We start from the raw sequence: 20399 nt of genomic DNA on the forward strand, positions 1-20399 counted from the left end.
CAGCCTCGCGGGCACAGGGGAGGCAGTGAATTAGCTGTCGCGCAGGGCGGCAGTTCCACTCCAGAAGGGGGTGCCTGTCCGAGGCAGTGCCCACACCCCTGAGCTGAGCTCTCGAAGGTTCGTAGCACGCGGGGGCAGGGTGTGTATGAGAGTTGCCAAGGAGACCTTTTGTCTTCTTCCTCCTCTCCATGCATCTCTCCGCCAGGTCCTGGACGTCCCCCAGGGCGCACAGGGTCTGGGCCGGGCCAGCCCAGGGAGGGAAAGAAGAGGTACACAGCCGGGAGGCAGGAGGGAGGGAGGTAGAAACAAGAAAGGAGGTGAAAAGGAGCAAGAAGGATAGGGAGGATTGAGAAGAAAGGGCTCAAGGGAGGGAAGGAAATGGGGAAAGGCAAGAAAGAAGAAAAGGAGAAGAGGAAGGAGAGCGGAAAGGGGAGACAGAGGTAGGGAAGGACGGACAGGGTGATGGGTGATGGGGTGGTGTGAGGCCAGGTTGCTTTTGCCCCCTAAATCCACATAGGCCACCTCCATGGTCCCTGTCAGACACAGGGAGAGAGCCGGCCATTAGCCTCTGTTCCTCTCGTCCCTCTGGCTCTTGCTGCCCGGTGCTCTGCTCTCTTCTGAACATGCTTCCCTTCACCAGTGGGGACTGGGGATGGGGCGAGCCAGGAAACAGGGTGGTCCAGCCAGCTCCCAGCAGAGCAGGACTATCACCTCCTTTGTTCAGAACTTCAGACTCCCATTAATACAGCCTTGGGGCACGTTTGCTATTTGTTTTATGTGTTAATTTCTAAAGCCCCATTAAGTTAAGTTGGCACCAGTGAGCTAGAGGCCTTGTGAGCCCTCTCCTAGCCTCTTTGTTCTACCAGCAAAAGGCTGCAAAACCAGGCCGGGCCAGGGTGATGCTCAAACCATGAGCTCAACTCCAGTGGGGACTCAGAGAACCGCGCCACAAAGTGCTAGGACTAGAGGATAGTCGTGTGTGCTTCCCTGACAGGCAGAGCGGCGTGAGGAGGGAGGGGCTTCTTATGAGTCCCTTAATAGTAATAATTGCCCATCAATGAACACGTACAGCATGCCAGCTGCTGTACTCATCTGCTCCTCTCATGTAATCCTTAAACAGCCCTGGAAGTAGGGAATATTATGAACTGTATTTTGCAGATGAAGAAACTGAGGCACAGAGAAGTTAGGCTGCTCATCCAAAATCACACAGCCTATAGAACATGGAGTTCCTCTCCTCTCCCCTGGACAATGACTGAGGTAGCTTCAGTGGTCACTAAAGGCTGTTGCAGCACCTTCACGAGCGGAAGCCACCTCCCGGGGAGGGCTAGAGGGCCTGGGCAGGGAGGTGGGGGTGCGGTCCTTCCCCCACTTCCCCTCGTCTGCCTCTCTTGCCTCTAGCCTCTCTTGCCTCTAGTGGTGTTCCGTGCCCAGCCCGCTCCCACCAGCTGTGCAGCCCCCGAGCACAGGCCTCTCTTCTCTGCCTCTGAATTGCAACCGTTGGCGGCAGGAGCGGGAAGCATTGTGCGCAGAAACAAAACTGAGTGGTTTTTCCTTTTTCTGAAGGTGGTAATGGTGCAATTAGTGGCTAAGCCATTACCCCTCCTCCCTAGCTCGCCTCCCCTCGGCCTCCCTCCCATTTCTCTCCTGGGAAGAAGTGGCTGCATCAGAGAGCTAACCCCATCATTCTCTCCCACCCCCAACTCCCAGGAAGAGGGGCAGAATTGTGGGAGAGGGGACCCAGATGTCTCCCGGGGCCCCTGGACCTAAAGTAGTGAGTCAGGGACCCACTAGGGCTGGGGATAACCGACAAGCAGACAACGTGTCCAGCAAGTGAGGTGACCAGTAAGGCAAGCTGAGGCTCAGAGGGGTGGGGTAGAAACAAAGGTTTGGATCCTGGATCCTTTTATCCGACCTGTGCTCACTGTGGGCAAATGCTGGCAAGAGACCTCAGCCTGGTGGGCTGTGAAATGAGCTTGCGTGGAGGAGGTGGGTGTGAAATTCTGAGTCCAAGCTAGTGATGGGGGTGGTCATGGTCCTGCTTTAGACCTTCCTTTTCCTCTTCCAGAAACTAAAAACAGGCCTCATGTTTACATACTTCCCAAAGGCTTCCACAGCCCTTAGCCCACTCCTTCTTCACAACCTTCCTCTGCAGTGGCAGCTTTGTTCTGTTTTGTAGAAAGGGCGCTGGAGGCTCAGAGAGGGGCAGTGACTTTCCCAGGGTCACACAGCTAACAAACGTCAGAGCTGGAGTTGAACTCAGATCCTTGACTCCAGTCCTTTTCCTTCCTAAACCCCCAGGGCTTGGGTGAGATCCTGGGGCCATAGATCTGGCTGCTGCCCTGAAGAATCAAACTTGGCAGGGAAAATGAGAATGAGGAAAAGGGAATGAGGATTTCAGGGCAGGCCCATGGCCACTCCCCTCCATGCCAGGCCATGCTTCCCTCCCCACTGCCCGCCTCTGCCTCTTTCACCTTGACTTAAAGCACAGGCAGAAACTGGGACGTGAGCCCCAGGAGACCAGATCTCCATGGTCCCACCGGGAACATGGGCTGGAGGAGAGGGGTGGGGATGAGCGGGCAGGCAAGGCAGTTCCCTCCAGAATCCGGATGTCTCCTCTGCATTTGTCCCCCAAGCTAGAGTGCCAGTGTGATGGACAGGGGTAGCAGAGAACGAGAGCAAATGGGGAAGACAGAGACAGAGGCCAAAACAAAATACAGAGGGGAGCAGAGAGATAGTTACAGACTACAGTGATCCACTGGGAGAGAGATCCCCATGAATTAGCCATCTTTTCCTGTAAACCTTAGAACCCGGCTGTTGCCAGGGCAACGGGGCAATACCTGTCTCTCCAGAGGAGATGAAGTTGCCAGGGTAACTGTATCCTGTCTTTCCTGGGGACCATCCCAGAATGTGGCACCCACCGGCCGTTACCATGGCAACTGCCTTTTTGCCCCACTTAATCCCATCCTGTCTGCTACAAGGGACCCACAGTTGGAGGTGGGGGAGGTGGGAAGAGAGAAGATCACTTGTGGATTAAGTTGGTTCTTCTCCCCCTCTCCAGACCCCTCCCTCAGTCCATCACCTCGGGGGGTGCTGGGTCCACCCGCCCTGGGCCCACACAGGCCTGCAGTATTCTGTGTGGTTAGGGCCAGGGCGTCCGGGAGCAGGTTTCGCAGTGGAAGGCAGGCAGGTGTTGGGGAGGCAGTTACCGGGGCAACGGGAACAGGGCGTTTCGGAGGTGGTTGCCATGGGGACCTGGATGCTGACGAAGGCTCGCGAGGCTGTGAGCAGCCACAGTGCCCTGCTCAGAAGCCCCGGGCTCGTCAGTCAAGCTGGTTCTTGGTTCGCGCTCGGAAGCGCAGGCAGGCGAGTGGTCCCCAGTTCCGGGTGCAGAGCAGCAGCGCCCCAGTCCTGGTCCTCCAGCCCCAAGCCTCGCCTGCCCGCCCAGCGCCAGGATGGCCACCATCACCTGCACCCGCTTCACGGAAGAGTACCAGCTCTTCGAGGAACTGGGAAAGTGAGTTGCACCTCAGAGAGTTCTGGAGGGTGCAGGGGGTCAGCGTCACGGGCAGGGGGTGTGCACCTGCGTGCTTCCTGTGTACCCATAGGGAGGAAGTCTGCGTGTGTTTGGGGACGCTTGCCTGTGCAAAGTGCCCGGAGCTGGGTGTGGGCATGTTTGTGGGTGCACAGATGTGCCAAGGCCAGCCAGGTGAGTGTGTGTGTAGGGGTGAAAGGTGGATGGTGCATGCCGGTGCACGCGTGCATGCACACGCTCTCACACACACACACACATACATGGGGGCACATGACTGGGCACACACAGATTTTTAGAAACTCAGGGTTAAAAAGAAATCTTCCCAGGCTGCTAAGTCCAGGGCTGGAACCCCCTGCCGACTTTCTCTTGAGGTGTTCATCTGGCCTCAACTTGGACACCTCTGATGGGAGAGAGTTCACCACTTCCCAGGCAGTCCTTTCTGACTTTAGGCACCAATGGTGACTGTGCAGAGTGGCCAACTTCTCCCTGAAAGCGCATCCCCTCCCCATCTTCCTCCTCCCAACTCCTCTTGGCGTGAGGGCATCGGTACAGCAGGGGTTAATAACCGAGGGACTGGTGAGGCTTCCTGTGTATTGGGAGGTGGGGAGGGGCAATCAGGCAAGTGGGGTGGGGGGGAGCACTACCATTTCAGGGGCTAGTGGTATCCGGGCTCTGGTCCCTTGGCAAAGTTGTCCAGCTCCAGAGCTCATTTTATGCCTCTGATGACTGGCGGGGGGAGAAGGGTGGGAGCGTACGGGGGGGAAAAGCCCCCTGGGGTGGCCCAGTAAGTCGTGGAGTGTCAGGGAAACACTCTGGCTGCCCCCAGCTAGGTGTGTGGAGGACCCAGGGATGGATCAGGGTAGGGGTATAGTTTGGAGGCAGAGTTTGCCCCTTGGGCAAAGCAGCTCCAGCGCCCCGGGTGGTCCTTGCTGTGGCAGCAGGAGTGCAGGGGAGAGGGGCCCTGTGAGCAGATATGTGCCGGGGTGAGGTCCAGATGTGTGCACCCAGTGCACATTTTGGTGTGTGTTGTGTAAAGACTGACTCTGGGGTACACTTGCGTGCCCCGAGAGGGTAGGCAAGTGTTCACATGTGTGCAGCAGGAGGGTTGTGGGGTGTCCTTCGTGTGTAAGGCCGCCAAGAGTGGGCGCGTGCAGGTGGCCCAAGGGGTACCACTGGCTGATTTGCATGGGGGTGAAGGCGTGAATAGGCATCACTGTGTGTGCCTGAGTGTGGCAGGTCAGAGCTACATGCACGTCAGCAGGCAAACGTGTGTGGGGTCTGGGTGTGTGCAAACGTCTGTGTCTGTGTAAGGATGTCTATGTCTGTGTAAGGATGCCCGTGTGGGCTTTGGGCACAGTGGTACCTCTCTGAGGTCTGGACACGCACATCCGGGTGTGGATGGGGGGCCACGCACACGGAAAGGTTTATGTGCGTGCGTGTGAGGTCTGGGCCAAAGGCTCGGGTGGGAGTGTGGGTGTTGAAGGCATGTGTGAGCTTATGCTGGTGTCTGCATATGTGTGGGAGGTGGGCCTGTGGCTGTGTACGAGTAGGCTGCCTGCACACACACTCACATTCACATCCCAGGCTATCCCGACACCCTGAGGTATGCCCTGGGGCCCTGTACAGACACACACCCATGTGCAGATGTGTGCTCACTCTTGTCTGCAGACTTCCTGCGTTTCTGAGTGTGTTTTGAGCTGCTCCAGAGGACTGAAGCTGTCTGCTGAATGTGCGCAGGGCCCCTTCTCAGCCGGGCTCCGGTGCCCACGGGAGCCCAAGGATCCCCTGATTAGCTGGGATCTGCCTTTCAGGGCATGACCAAGGCTCGGCTCTGGGAGGACTGCGTCACAGGGTGCAGTGACATGGAGTTGAGATGTGACTCAGGCACTTAAAGTGAAAATAAAAGTGGTATTTTGCCCCAAGAGGAGATGGATATCATGCAGATTGGGTGCTGTGGGGGCGACTTGGCCCAGGGAGCCTTCGGGAGCCTTCTCAGCCCCACTGCCGGCCAGGACCGGGGCAGGGGCAGGATTTCAGGGGACAGGGAGCCCTGGTGTGGCCACGGGAGGAGAACCGAGGGTGGCAGGCATGGCCAGGCCTTGTCTAATCCGTTTCAGACCTCTCCCTTCTAGAACCATACGGGCTCCTAACCGTTTTTAGGTCTCACATTCCTCCAGGAATCTGACGAAAGTCTAAGTCTGCCTTCTCCAGAAGGAAGCGCAAACCTACGAAATGTCGCATGCATTGTCGGGAGCTTGCAGGACATTAGGAAGGCTGTGATGGGCTTAGGGTTACCGAGAATGAGGCTCCACACCTCTTTTAACCCATGGCTGGGTTAGAAACCCCGGGACATATTACTGAGCGGGTGGGGGTTTTGCTCCGCGCAGCAGCGTTAGGCCAGGCGCCCTGTGGGGCAGGTAGAGGTGGGCCCAGCACACGGCCCAGGCTCTGGATCTCACCATCCGTGGCTCTGCGACAGTGGCCAGACCACAGCCCCCTGTAGTCTGGAGATAAAAAAAAAAAAAAAAAAAAAAAAAAAAAGGCTGTGGTGGTGAAATAAGGTGGCACGCGTGAAGATGTGGCCTGGCACCCAGTGCGCCATCAGCAGGGGCTGCTGCTGGAATCATTGTTGCCCTCAAAGGCTGGGCAGGCTGGAGCCCTCGGCCAGGGCCTGCCACATGTTTACCTTCTGTCTGGAGTTTGCCCAGCTTGGGGGAGGGGCCTGACCAAGCTCCTCTTCTGCTGGGAGAAGCGAGGAAGATGCCTGCAGGGCCCGGCCTTGGATGCTTGACCCACAGTCCCTGCCAGCTGGGACACTGCGGTCACCATGCAGGAGCTGAGTCCCTTATTCCAGGAACCCGCTTCAGATCACTGGCAGGGGGCCTTGGAGAGGCAGCTGGGTTGGTCCTGCGAGGGGACATGGGAGCCTTTGGACCTCCCGCAGGGCCCTGGGCTGCCCAGCTGGAGAGGAGGGCGTGTGCCTCTCGAGGGCTTCCTGGCGCCCTACTCGGTGAGGACTGGCTTATGATGCAGGCCTTCTAGGAGCCCAGGATGGGGTGGGCTACAGATGTAAGAGAAGCTGTCTCTCTCCCACCTGCCGGTCAGTCAGCTGGGTGGGGTGCGGTCTGGGCAGAGCTCTCAGCAGAGCCTGACTTCTGGGAAGACCACAATCGGGGCAAGGGGTCAGGTTCCAGGAGGCCGGGAAAGGAGGATGTCTCTTCCAGCCGTTGACATTCCCTGGGCTTTGGAATCCCACTTCTAGGAGAGGTTAGGGAGGCAGAGAATTGCTCTGCAGCCGTCCAGAAAGAGCCTCCGAAGGAGATTTTACTTGAGAGAGGGAGAGGGAGGGAGACTGGAGAGCGAGCACAGCCCACTCTTTCTCTAGAAACTGGGATCTGAAATTGACTCAAGGGTAGTGTTGGGCGGAGGGAGGGGCTCCAGGGGCCAGCCAGGTCGGCAGAGGGACGGACCAGAGCTAGCTCCGGAGCCCCCTGCCCGCTCTTACGCCCTCAGCTGTGTATCAGGAGCTGGGCTTGGGCCGGGCTGACCAGTGGGGGACATGGGGCCTAGAGGCTGCTCCCCACACTGGGGGGCCAGCATCCTGGGTGCTTAGGATCCCGCATGACATGCAAGCTCTAACGTCTGCCAGTGTGCTCCACAATCCCATCCTTCCCCAGCTGAGCTGTTAGGAGCCTCAATGGGGTAATGTTGGGGAGAGGAAACACCTGGCCGTCCATACACCACCCAGAGATGGAGGTACACTTGCATTTTGCTTCGAATAACCTCATATTCACAGCGCTTTGGGGCCGGTGAAGCACCTCTCCAGCCATTAGCTCGTCTCTGAGGGAGGCAGAGGGCTTACTCACCCACCTGCCGGATGAGCAGACCGAGGCTTGAGAAGGTGGAATGGCCGCTGTGCCGGTGTCTGGCACCCGGGACATGGTGGGGAGACGGTTCATGATAGGGACCCCTCTCGCTGCTGTGTTGGGGGAATGCTCCCAGGGAAGAGGGGCCATGACCTTCTGGGTAAGATAACGCCGAGCTGAGGCTTATGTTCAAACATGATTCTGCCTCGAATTTACCGGGCCACCCTGTGTGGATCCCTGGTCCTTTGTGAGCCCCAACTTTACCATCTGTAAAATGGGGATCAGAATAATTCTGCAGATGCGGAAATGCCCCATGAGAGGTATTGCCCTCCTTAGCTTCCCTCTGTGGGGGACACACATGGGAAATTTCAGACTCAAAGAACATCAGAACTGGAAGCACCGTCCACACTCTCTATTTATAACCTAGATGGTGGGACCAACACCCAGAGAGAAATAGCCCAAGGCCACAGGGAGAGGCAGTGGCAAAGCCAAGGTAGGGGACCAGATCGTTCTCAGGGGCCAAAAGCCAAGGATGGGAAGTTGGGGGGGGGGCAGGGCTTCAAGGTGGGGAGGGGTGACGGGAACAGGGAAAGGGACAGACTTTCCTTCCTCCCCCTCCGAGCCATCCGAGCGGCAGGCACGCACATGTTCTGGTGCATGCCGCAGCCCTCCACCCCCGCACAGCCACCCCCACACAGGCTGAGACACACTGACACTCTGCTGAGCCTCCCTCCTGCCCGCCTGCCTCCCTGCACAAGCACACAGTGACACTGCTGCCAGCACCCCTGCAGTCTGGGGCCCCGGCCCTCAGTGGGGTGAGGCCAGAGCCTTGGAATGCAATGCCTGCATCCGGTTACATGCGCACGCGCGCGCACACACACGCACACACCGGTTCCAAGAGGGCATCCAGCCCAGGTCTACCTCCCAGCGCAGGGGGAGCAAGATGATGCTGGCTGCGCTCCTGGGCTCCCCCGCCCTGCCCTTCCCTCTTCTTGTGCAGGCCCCTTTGCCACGGTCCACCCTCTCCAGCATGCATGTTGCCCGTGTTGCATTCTGAGCTTCTGAGCTTCTCTGGGGCACAGTAGGAAGCCTGCGTCCCTGGCCAGGCTGGCGCAGCCCCCAGAGGCCCAGCCCAGGCCCATCCCTGGCCAGGCTGGTGCAGCCCCCAGAGGCCCAGCCAGGCGTGGCTGGCCCCAAGGCATCAGGTGGGGCCCCTGGAACTTTCCTTGCCGGAGAAGGTTGAGGGCCTTGGGGTCACGTAAAAGGAGAAACATGTCTGTGACTCTTGCCTCCCGGCAACAGGTATTTCCTGAGCACACAGTCCCACTCAGAGTACTGGAGTGAGGAGTGCTCCTTTGTCTTACGGATGGGGAACCAAGGCCCAGAGAGGGCCAGGGCCTTGCCCAAGGTCGCACAGGCCAATAGCACACAAGAATAGGGCACGCCAGCCTCTTTCTTGTCTGGTGCTTGGCTCTAGTGTCTCTCTCTGAACTTCTAGAAGGCTTCAGGGTGTGCAGGTGGATGGAGCCTGAGGAGGAAGCAGGCCCTCATCATCCCCCCTGCTTCTGTCTGTTCAGGTCCTCTCTCCAAGGTCTGTGAATATCGTTCTATTTCCCTTTTTGTAACCCATTCAAGAAAACCCATGCACAGCCAAAACAAGGAATATGTTAGGACTTCTGTTGGTTCACTGTTCCCTGTGGCAAACAGAATCTTCTGGTTCCCAGACCTTCTGTGTCCCCCACAAGACTTCTGCTGGGTTGGCATGGGGCAGGCCTGTGGGGTGTGGGACACTGAGTCCCTGGCAGCGGGCGGCTACAGCCCAGGATGGGAGGAGGGAGATGTAAGGTTTCAGTAATAAGGTCCTAGAATTTTCTGGCTGCGAAATGCTATAGTCTGTGGGGTTCTGGGCCGAGCTGCTGTAGCGAACTGGGGAGAAGAGAGAGAACACCAAACAAATGGGGCCCCTAGCCCCCACAGCCCCATCTCCTCTGATCTATTTGCCACTTGGAGACCTGCATAGCTGTGTTTTGTTTGTTATTTTAAAAGGGCATCGTTGCTTAAAAAGAAATAACTAAGGGGCGCCTGGGTGGCTCAGTCGGTTAAGCGTCCAACTTCGGCCCAGGTCACGATCTTGCAGTTCGTGGGTTCGAGCCCCATGTCGGGCTCTGTGCTGACAGTTCAGAGCCTGGAGCCTGTTTCAGATTCTGTGTCTCCTTCTCTCTCTGTTCCTCCCCTGTTCATGCTCTGTCTCTCTCTCTCTCAAAAATAAATAAAGATTAGAAAATAATTATAATAATAATAAAAAGAACTAAGAAGAAAGAAAGAGCGGGTTTAAAAATGATCGACAGTTGACTTCACAGATAGGCAAACTGAGGCCCCAAAAGGCGAAGGGATTTGCTTAAAGCACTCGAAGGGGTTATTACGGAAACAGGATATCCCTTTTGTTTCTCGACAGATCTGACCCCAGCTTTTTAACTGGTCTGGAAATCTAGGAGCCCTCAGAGAATCTCATACGACCCCCCGGCACTTTCCTAGAAAAACGCTTCACTACAACCCACTGCAAGGGTGTATTATTTCTCAAAGATCCCTCTGCCCTAAAGTCCATCTGTGGACCCAAGGTGAGGGCCGCCTCTAATCTGAGAATGTGAGGTATTGGAGAGAGCAACCGACAAGGAGTCAGGAGTCCTGGGTTCAAGGGCTTGACCTCAGTTTCTACATCTGTGGAATGGGGAAAAAGTCGACGTCACTGGGAAGATATCACTGGGCACACCAGCTCCTGATGCGGTCACATGTGGCCCACCCCGTGGCCCCTCTGATGGCCAGACATCCTGACTCCGTGTGCTCGGGCATCCATACCCCCAGGCCTTCCTCTCTGCTGAGTGATCAGATCAGCTAACTTGGGCTGTGAGTTACCACCAAGAGGTTCCGGACCCTGATGCTCTGACAGATAACGGTTCCTGTTGACCTGGAACTTTCTGGAATCACCCCAGCTCATCTCAGAGAGGTGGAATGCTTAGGTATTTTAACTGAGGGTGAGGAGACTTTCCCGAGGAGACTGGACTTTGATTATGAGTTGCCTGTCACGTAGCATCCAAGCAACATGATGAGTAGCTAGAAACTCGGGACTGGAATTCTGGAGGCAGGAGGGGCTATACAGAAGCAGGTTTCAATCTTGCATGATGGTCAGTGGCTTTTACTATCTGCAGGGGTGGTGGGGTCACAGATCCTTTGTGAAGCTGATGGAAGATATGCATCCTCTGCCCAGGATAATACGCAGACACAGAGTCATTTTGTTTAAATTTTATGTGTGCTCATGACTGCCCAGACCCTCCCCAGAGATCCCAGCTGATGCCCTGGTGGAGGGGCTGGAGGGAGGTGGTAAGAGGACGGTGGAGAGAGAACGGGGAGAAATGATCTGGGGGGAGATGAGCAGGGGAAGGCACTGGCAGCAGGGCAAGGTCCCAGGGAGAGTGCAGCCACCTAGAAACAAAAAGGGAGGTGGGCCAGATGTCTCCTGGTGTGGGACAGGCAAGGGGGAGCAGGCCCACTGGGGCTGCAGGGGCGGGGGGGAGGGGCACTGGGTGGGCGGGCCTGGCACAGCTTTTTCCAGGGAGCCCGGGGGTGGGCACCAGATTGTGGTGGGTTCATGGAGTGTGGGAGGTGGAAAGAGGAGGCAGCGGATGTCGGACACTTGTTCTGGAAGTTTGACAGCAAAGAGGGAGGAAGGAAATGGCCCAAGCTGTTGGGTCGAGAGAGAAGTTCTTGGTTTTCAATTTAAAAATTTGGGGGGGGGGAGCAGAATGGTTATTTATTTTTCCAGAATAAGGGAGACCTGTTGTGTGTTTGAGGAAGCAGCCAGTGAACAGAAGACCCTAGTACTTGTCGGGACCCCTGACAATCAGACCCCCTAAGGAGTCCAGAGTGGAGGGGGGTGCGGGTTCTGTGACTGTGCTGTTTCCAGAAGGCCCCCAGAAACTGTCTTCTGTCTGCTGAGACCCACGGGCACGCCCTGGGCTCTGGGCAGCTCGGGGTAAAGGTGGGGAGGTTTACTTTAGAGGAAGTTGTCTTGGGTAGCAGGAACCTCTCCCCATCCCTGTGTAGGAGAGACTTCTCCCAAATGGCCCAGGGGGAAGTGTGGCTGCGGGTCCTCATCCCCATCTTTCAAATGGGGAAACTGAGGCCCAGAGGATAAGAAGCTCGTAGCCAAGCTGGGCAAGGACCCAGGTCTCTCAAGCCCCCCCTCGAATGCTCCCCGTGCTCACCTGGCTTCAACATCAGCATTCTGGGCTGGTTCAGGCCAGAGAGAGTGGTGAGCCCCCTGTGGGCTGACAGCCAGCAACTCCCAGGACACCGAGCCTGCCAGGCAGCCAGAAAGCAATTTCCCAGTGTGAATCTTGCTTTTCACGGCCCATTAGCACGTTCCCACATTCTCAGCCATGCTGGACCCACTCTCACCGTGCCCTCTCCATCTGTCTGTTGGAGAGCAGGGCCTCCCTGCCTGCCTGTGCCCCCCCCCCCGCCCCCACAGGGGCACGCTGCTCTGCCCTGGGGAGCAGCCCTTCCCCTCCTCACCGTGGCCCCCACAACCTCCTCTCCTGACTTCCTCCTTCTCTGAGCTTGGCAAACGGGGTCCATTTTGTTTCTGATGAAGCCAGCTGTTCTCATCACTTCGTAGATAATGATGCCTATAAAAGGCGATGTTTCTTGAGCATTTACTAGACTCCAGGGACTGTGCTAAAGCTATTGCATACCTTATTATCTCATTGAATCCTTGAAACAACTGCACAGGGTGAGTACTATTCCTGGCTACACTTCACAGGAGAGGAAACAGGCTTACTGAGGTTAAGGGGCTTGCTGGTGAGTGGCGGCACCATGATTTGAACTCTGGTTGGTCTGGTTCGGGAATGCCTGTTCTTCTAGAACTTCGCTATCCAACACGGTGGTCACTAGCCACGTATAGCTGTTCGAATGAAATAAAATAAAAAATTCAGTTCTTCAGTCCTCCGAGCCGCATTGCAAGTGCTCTATGAGCCTATGAAGCTAGCGGCTGCCGCGTTGGACGACACGGAATATTTGCACCATCCCAGAACATTCCGTTGGACGGTGCTGGTATAGAATATTAAAGATGGAGAGGGCTCTGTGCTATTTCGCCTCATCCACACCCCGACTCCCGTGCTGCAGATAAACAAGGGGAGGCCTGTGTTGGGGCAGACCCCTGCCCAAGACCTCCCAGCAGGGCTGAGAGCTGCGATTCTGTCCCTTCTGGGTCTGTCTGTCTCACAGACACACCCCTCCCTGACCACGTTCTGTGACCTGCTTTCCCTTCCTCTCAGGACCCCTGGTCACTCCCTTCCACGCTGACCTCCCCATCTTGGCCTCCTCCCCTCTCTGCCCTGTCCTGTTTCCAAGCCCCTGCCCATCGACCTGCCAGCCAGATATGATAATTCCCACTTCACAGGGCTGCTGTGTTCAAGAAGGAGCTTAGTGGTGCACATGCATTTGAAAGGAGGATGCCTTCTGGGTACGTGGGAGGCTGGTGCCCTCTGGACCAGTAGCTCTGAACTGGTTTTGATAAACTCCTCCCTCTGAGCTGCTGCTAAAAGCTATGCATCCTTGCCCCAGAAAAAAATGCACATACCTACTTTCAGAGGCGCAGGATGTCCTTCAGGGGGTACACGGCCCCTGCAGCAGCCCTCCCCATGTTAGAACCTAGTTAGGACCCCCAGCTAGAAGCTGAGACTTACCCAAAAGCTTGGCGCTGTGTTCCAGGAAGGAAGTTTAGCAAATGTGCCTTCTACTGTTTTATAGCTGTGGCTCCTAGGTTCTCAGCTCCTGAGGCAGAGCCCAGGCTCACGCGCCTGTCAAGCCACCCTGCACAGAAGTACATGTGCCAGCGCCTTCAGTGCTGATGTCCGGAGACAGGGCATCTAGGAGGACTCCCGCAGAGGGCAGGAAGGACAGCCCAGTTGGCTGGGAAACTATCACCTGAACCCGTGTGTTCAATGAAAATACAGATCCCCTGTGCCTCTGCCCAGAGGTTCTGATTTGGTAGGTCTGGATGGGGCCTTGGAATATGTATTTTAAAAATACCCCCAGGGGATTCCTGAGCAACCAGTTCGACAACCATTGGTCTAAGGTCTTTACCTGGAATGGATTTTTTTACTTAGTTTTTTCTACTTCTCACTTAGCATTTATTTCTTTAGCGGAGAAATTATGTCTATCCCTCTTTTCCTGTCTTCCCCCCACCACCCTTCCATCCCTCCATCCCTCGCTCCCATATTAATTGAACTCCAGGCTCCAGACCGGACATGGGCTAGATGCTGGTCACTGGGGCAAGACTCCGCCCTGCACCCAGGAGCTTACAGCCTCTCTCCTTCCCTGCCCCCTGATCTCACTGGGGCTCTCCAACCTTTCCCAGAGGGGCCGCCTTAAACACTCTGTCCCTTGGGGCCTTTGAGAATCGTGGACTCCAGCTGGGCAGGGACCTGAAGGTCTTTAGGCCCGTCCGCCTGTCTGTCTGTCGTCTCTTTGAGAGATGAGTTGTGCCCTACCTTCTTCAGATGCCTGTTCCTATTCCTAACACCTCCGATGGAAAATCCCCTTCCCGGTCTCGTTTCAGTCCCTCCCACTGCGAATTCAAACCACCTCCTGTTTCTGCAAGTAACATTTATGGAAGCCCTATGGGCAGTAGACATTGGGTTCCCCGGGCACAGGCACGTGGAGCAGCAAGTGAAAGTCCTGGCCCTCAGGAACTAACCGTTAGGTGGGAGGGACAGGAGGAGCAACCAGCCGTGAACTTGGGCTAGATGGGTGGGTGTGGAGTGCTCTGGGAGCACAGGCCAGGCACCCAGGTCTTGCTGCTTTCCTGGGTGTGTGCGTGGGGTGGGGGTGGGGGGTCGGGGTGGGGGGACAGCGTGGTGCCCACCTCAAGGAAGGCCCATTGCTATGTGAGACTTTCTACTTGCCCAGGAATTCTGGCCTTCTAGGGCTTTCCTAGAGGTCGCATTTCCTGGTCTCCAGCCCCCTCCTGGCACTTTCTTCCTCATCCCTCCTCAGTCTCCCACCCTCTCCATTCATGCTGCCCAGACGTGAAACCAGTGACACGGGGCCCAGGGTGTACGTAGGGAGGGTGTCTGTGCCAGCCTGCAGGCCTCCTGGGCTTGGACCTACCCGTACGCTGAGGATAGGGCATCAGCGTTGGAGGATGTGGCCACGTCAGGAACCTGGGTGTGGCGGGCTCCCTTGGTGAGGGAGAGCAAATACCAGAGTTCCAGACCTAGCCCTGCCTACAGCTAGCTGCGCGAGTCTTCTACGCTGAGCTCCCAGAGTCTTGAGCTCTACTCTCGACTTAAGGAACCCGACTCTGCATTTCGATAAGACACCCTGGTGATTCACATACACCTTAAAACTGGGATGGGCACCTGGGTGGCTGTTGAGCACTGAGGGTTGACCCTTGATTTCATCTCAGGTCTTGATCCCAGGGTCTGGGACCGAACCTTGCGCTGGGCTCCATGATGAGCGTGAAGTCTGCTTAAGATTTTCTCTCTTTGTCTCCCTCTGCCCCCACCCCCCACCCCGCTTGTGCATGGTCTCTCTCTCTCTTTCTCTCAAATACAAAATACAAAATAAAATAAAATAAAATAAAATAAAATAAAATAGGGAAAACCTGCCCACAGACTTGCTTCTTGCCTTTAGTCTGTGGTTAGGGGGCTAAGGGTGGTGCCTACGGTCAGTGTCCAGCTCCTTAGGGGCAGGGAAGGTTTATCGTCTGTGACATGAAGGAGTTGGACCAGATGACCTTTGTGGGAGGGGGTATGACATAGTTCTTGGCTACAAGATCTAACCCTCAAACTAGTTTTGTTTGGCCAGATTCTCTGTTTAAAAAAATTACTTTCAAGAATAAGGTGCCAGTCTTTAAAAATTGGGAATTTTCACATACATATCCAGACTTCTGGCTTTTCTCAAAAAGTTGAACAATCTGGGACATGGGCCACACTCCACATGGCAGTAATCAATGTCCCCATGCAAGCGCTGAAACTTATCCCTCGCTCCAGATTGTTTCCCAGCCACTGATACTTTGAGGGTCAAGTCTCAGAAGCCTCTTAAAACATGTGAAAAGAGGCTCAGCCTTAATCAATATGAGACTCACAGATCAAACCTAAGCTTAGTTGCCATTTTCCACCTGTCTCACTAGCAAAGACAAAAAAGCTTGATGATACACTGTTGATGTGGGCGAGGGAAATGGTCCCCTCACATACTAGAGAAAGTAGGTTGGTACAATCTCTAAGATGGATAATCTCTCATTATCTGTTGAAATTACCGATAACACCTACCCTTTGACCAAGGAACACCGTTTCTCAAAGTTTATCCACAGACAGCTGCACACAAGACAAAAGTAATTCTAAGGCACACATAGAAGGTTAGTCATTGTTTGTAATATGGTTTGAACTAACCTAATTGCCCAGTGATAGGGGACTGGCTAGGTAAATTATAGGACAGCCACATGAATAAATAATGAGGAGCTCTTTATGTGACGATTTGTTTTTTGTGTTTTTTAAAGATTTTTAAAATCTTTGTTTATTTTTGAGAGAGAGAAAGAGAGAGAGAGAGAGAGAGAGAGCAGGGTAGGGGCAGAGAGAGAAGGAGAGAGAGAATCCCGAGCAGGCTCTATACCTGGTGTGGGGCTCGAACCCACGAATTGCAGGATCATGACCTGAGCCGAGATCAAGAGTCGGATGCTCAACCAACTGAGCCACCCAGGTACCCCTCTTGTAACATATACAATTTGGAAGGAGTATCTCCAAGATATCTACCAAAAAAAGGTAGGGTGAATGGGTGCCTGGGTGGCTCAGTCAGTTAAGCATCCGACTCTTGGTTTCTGCTCAGGTCATGATCCCACGGCTTGTGGTTTGGAGGCCCGGGTCGGGCTCTGCGCTGACAGCACAGAGCCTGCTTGGGATTCTCTCTCTCCCTCTCTCTCTCTCTGCCCCTCCCCTGCTCACCGTCTCCCCCTCTCTTTCTCAAAATACATAAATAGACTTTAAAAAAAAAAAAGAAGGGTGCAGAATAGTCTGCAAGTTCCAGTACCTTTGTGTGGGGGAGAGTATTTGTGGACAGCTGCTCAAGGACCTGGTAACACTAGCTGTCCCTGGGGACGGGACCTCGGAGACTGGGGTACAGGGGTGGGAGGGAGTCTTTCCAATCTTTTGAACTTTGAACCGTGTTGATGTGTTACCTACTCAAAGAATGAAAAAGTAAAATCTTTCAGAGACCGGGATGCTATGATTCTCACACTACACGATTCGAATGTTTTACAACTTGGAGAGCCCAACTTATTACAACTCTGCAAGGTTTGTCTCTCATGAGGCCAAGGCCCTGATAATCTGCTACCAGTGGTTCTCCCAGGTCTCCAGCCCTGCCCCGTCCCTGAGTCAGGCCACAGTTGTCCTTGGGAGCTCCTGCAGCCCCGCAGGAGGTCTCCCTAGCCAGCATGGTGCAGACGCATGGGCTTTGGTCTGTCCCAGCGATGCGTCCCTTGGGCCCTTCCTTACCCCCTGCGCCTTCTCTGTCCTTCCAGGGGAGCCTTCTCAGTGGTGCGCAGGTGTGTGAAGGTGCTGGCTGGCCAGGAGTATGCTGCTAAGATCATCAACACCAAGAAGCTGTCGGCCAGAGGTAGGTAGCAGACATATGCCTCGCCCGCCCTCTGGGGCTCTTGCTACCCTCTACCCCTTGGGTTAGAGCCAGGATCTGGGTCTGTCCCCCTGGGTGATGCTGCAGGAGGGAGCTGCTTCCTCCTGTGGGTATTATGAGGGCAGACCTCTCCATTCTCCTTCCTTTGGGGATCTAGACCGGAGGCCATGGCCTCTCTGCCTCCCACCCAGATGAAGGCAAAGGCTCCAGGTAGGACTTCCTTTCCCTGTTTTTCTGCCACTTGCTCCCTCTCTCATCTCCAGACCTCTGCACCCACCATTCCCTCTGTTGGGACTCCCTCACCTGGCTCCTTACAAGCCTGATCCTTTCTAAATCTTCAGGTTGCAGCTCAATGTCCCATCCTTTGAGAGGCTTCCCTGACCCCCAAATCTGAGGGGTCTCCCCTATTTGATATGTTATTACTGTTTACCTTTGTGGCTTTACCCCAACCTGGACTTATCCCATTGACTGACTTGGTCCCTGATTTCACATCCATCTTGCCTCTTGCCTCTAAGCTCCAAGAGGGTAGGGATGGGTCTCAGTCCCTGCTATTTCCAGTACCTAGGATAGCACCCAACACACCCCAGTGCTCTACTAGAGGCCAGCTAACGCCAAGTACATTCTGCTGCAGCCACGCAAATCCACTCTCTTATCCCTAAATTTTCCCTAGAACAGTGGCTCCCCAAACTGTCCTCACCCCGGGACCCCCAGAGAGCTTCCAAAACTCCTGATGCCTGGCTCCTACCCACCGAGGTTGTGATTTAATCCGTGTGAGGTGGGACCTGGGTTTGGAAGAGATCCCCGGGTCATTCCAGTTCGGAAATGGTCCTAGACAAGCAGCATCTGCGTCACCAGGAGATCGTTAGAAAGGCTTCTTGTTTCTAGCCTTAAGGAATCAGGATGTGCATTTTAACAAGGTGCACTGGAGATCCGTGTGGACACTGGAACTTGGAAAGCCTGCCCAGGAGCCTTGCTTCTTGCCCTGAGCACGTGGTTAGAGCGGGAAGGGCAGTAACCATGGTCAGTGGGTTGGGGAAGGTTATCTTCAAAACTCCAATTCCTGCTCTGAATGGTGTCTAGCTGCCTTGGGGGTCCCCTGGAGGCGAAGGGAATTCTGTTGGGTGAGGCAGGTGCAGGTGCAGCCTGGGGGACGCCGAGCGAGGGGCTGGCATAGTGTCCAGGGGTTTGCCCGGCATAGGCAGCAGCTGCGTCTGGGCTGAAGCCCAGCAGGTGTGGGGTTCACGGAGGCTGTTACAGGATGTTCACATTGTCCCCGCAGGCCTCCCAGCAGGCCCTGTGTTGACCGTGTGTTGCTGCCTTTCATCCCCCGGCTCAGTGCTGCTGGGAGCCCAGCGCTTTCTCCTAGTCACTGAGTTCCCCCATAGGCAGCCAGTGTCCTGCTGGGAGAAGAGGCTGGGGGTGTGTGTGTGTGGATTCTCTGAGGGTCCCTGAACCTGCCAGGATGGCACACATTCAGCTTGAAAGCTGGTGTGGAAGGGTGACACCTGTGGAAAGTCTGGAGCCAGAGCCAGGGGCAGGGGTCAGGGCGGGCAGGAAGACCACAGGAATGCTGGGGTTTGCCTTGCATGCTGTGTGACTAATGGCACTCTAGTGCCCTCTCTGTGCTTTATGTCTCTAGTGATCAAAGGAGACGTCCCAATCCCTGAGATACAGTGGGGGCAAGATTAGAGCCATGACTCGGGATGGCAAGTTGAGGTAGCTCCAAAATGAGGGAGGGTCAGGAACCAATGTCTTCCCTGGATGCTGGGGCTCTTGCCCTCTCTCTCTCTCTCTCTCTCTCTCTCACACACACTCACACACACACACACACACACACACACACACACTGACAGGAAGAGACAGATGTTTATGGGGGAGAATGGAAAGGGCATTGCCTCTTTTCTGGAAGGTAGAACTAAGCATTCCTCGGGCAGTGTAGACTCTGGGCCGTGCCAGGAGGAAACTGCCAGGCACCCTGTCATTCTCCTGTGATTTGTTGAGGCTCTGAAATCCTTAGAGGAAGGTGGTCCAGGCCTAGGTGAGCGCGGAGGGTGGGAGTGGGGAGGTTCTCCGGGGAACCTTCTCAAAGAAGTCTGCCGACTGCCAACTCTCCTGTCCCCAGCGGGAGGGGAGGGGAGGAGAAGAGCGGCTTTTCACAGGTTTCTTTGTTTGCCACTCATGGTGCCCGGGGTGGGGAGCAGTGTGATGCTGAATATTTGGCAACGTACCCTAAGCTTCTCCTGCTGGCACTCCCGGTGACTTTGGCAGCTCCCCGCAGGGGCCATGCCCACCCGGAGCATCCGTCCTCCCCTGGGCGGGGGCTGTGGCTTCCCCTTCCCCTTCCCCACCAGGGTCAGCCTCTCCTGCTGTTGCATGGCTCCCCAACCCAGGAGATGTTTTCTTGTATGTATTTTAAAACTACTCTTTAAAAAAAAATGTGTATTTATTTTGAGAGAGAGACAGAAAGAGCGCAGGGGAGAGCCAGGGAGAGAGAGGAGAGAGAGAACCTCAAGCAGGCTCCTTGTCAGCGCTAAGCCTGACATGGGGCTCAGATTCACGAACGATGAGATCATGACCTGAGCTGAAATCGAGAGTTGGACGCTTAACCGACTGAGCCACCCAGGCGCCCCAAAACTACTCTTTTAAATAAGATACTTATAGTATAAACAGTTCCAAGGAGCCATAAAGACATGGAACAGAAAGTACAAATTTTGCCTGTCCCAAGCCCTGCTGAATCCCCTTGGGAGCGGTTAAAAAAATGCAGCTGCCCTAGTTCTACCCCAGAGGGTTGGATTCAGTAGGTGAGGCCCAGACTCCTATCAGCAGTGATGATAGCTAGTATATGCCGGCGAGAACTCCCTGCCAGGGGCTCCAGATGCTTCCTAGCCCCAGCCTCACCCAGCACACAGAAAAAAGTCATTAGGGGTGCCTGGGTGGCTCAGTCGGGTAAGCAGCCGACTCGTGATTTTGGCTCAGGTCACTGTCTCGTAGTTTGTGAGCTCGAGCCCCATGTCGGGCTCTGTGTTGACCATGCTTGGGATCCTCTGTCCCCCCCCCCCCAAAAATAAATAAATAAGCATTAAAAAAAAAAAAAGAAGAAAAATTCATTAACATTTTAGGGCATGCTGGGCACATGGATGTGGCTGGCACAGCCAGGGGAGACTGACTGGGGTACAGACACCTTCACAGTACCCACTCTCTATTCGAGTGCTGAGGGGTCACTTCCTTGGCTCCCTGGCAACCAGTCCCAGGACGCAGCATGAGCCATTCAGGCTACCCCTGTGGTCCGTGATGGGAAGTAGGCAGTAAGA

The 20399-nt window shown here is 55.2% G+C and overlaps 1 protein-coding gene across 1 annotated transcript in view; it reads left to right on the forward strand.

Annotated features, from left to right (window-relative positions):
* Positions 1-3236: 3236 nt before the first annotated feature.
* Positions 3237-20399, forward strand: part of CAMK2A (calcium/calmodulin dependent protein kinase II alpha) — a 60370-nt gene continuing 43207 nt past the window's right edge. The window contains exons 1-2 of the mRNA XM_042994349.1: positions 3237-3514; positions 16976-17070. Of these exons, the coding sequence (XP_042850283.1) occupies positions 3453-3514; positions 16976-17070 (157 nt within the window). The 5' untranslated portion in view covers positions 3237-3452. The remainder of the gene's footprint in view (positions 3515-16975; positions 17071-20399) is intronic.

This window comes from Panthera tigris, chromosome A1 (genome assembly GCF_018350195.1).
Source record: "Panthera tigris isolate Pti1 chromosome A1, P.tigris_Pti1_mat1.1, whole genome shotgun sequence".
In the NCBI taxonomy this organism is placed as follows: domain Eukaryota; kingdom Metazoa; phylum Chordata; class Mammalia; order Carnivora; family Felidae; genus Panthera; species Panthera tigris.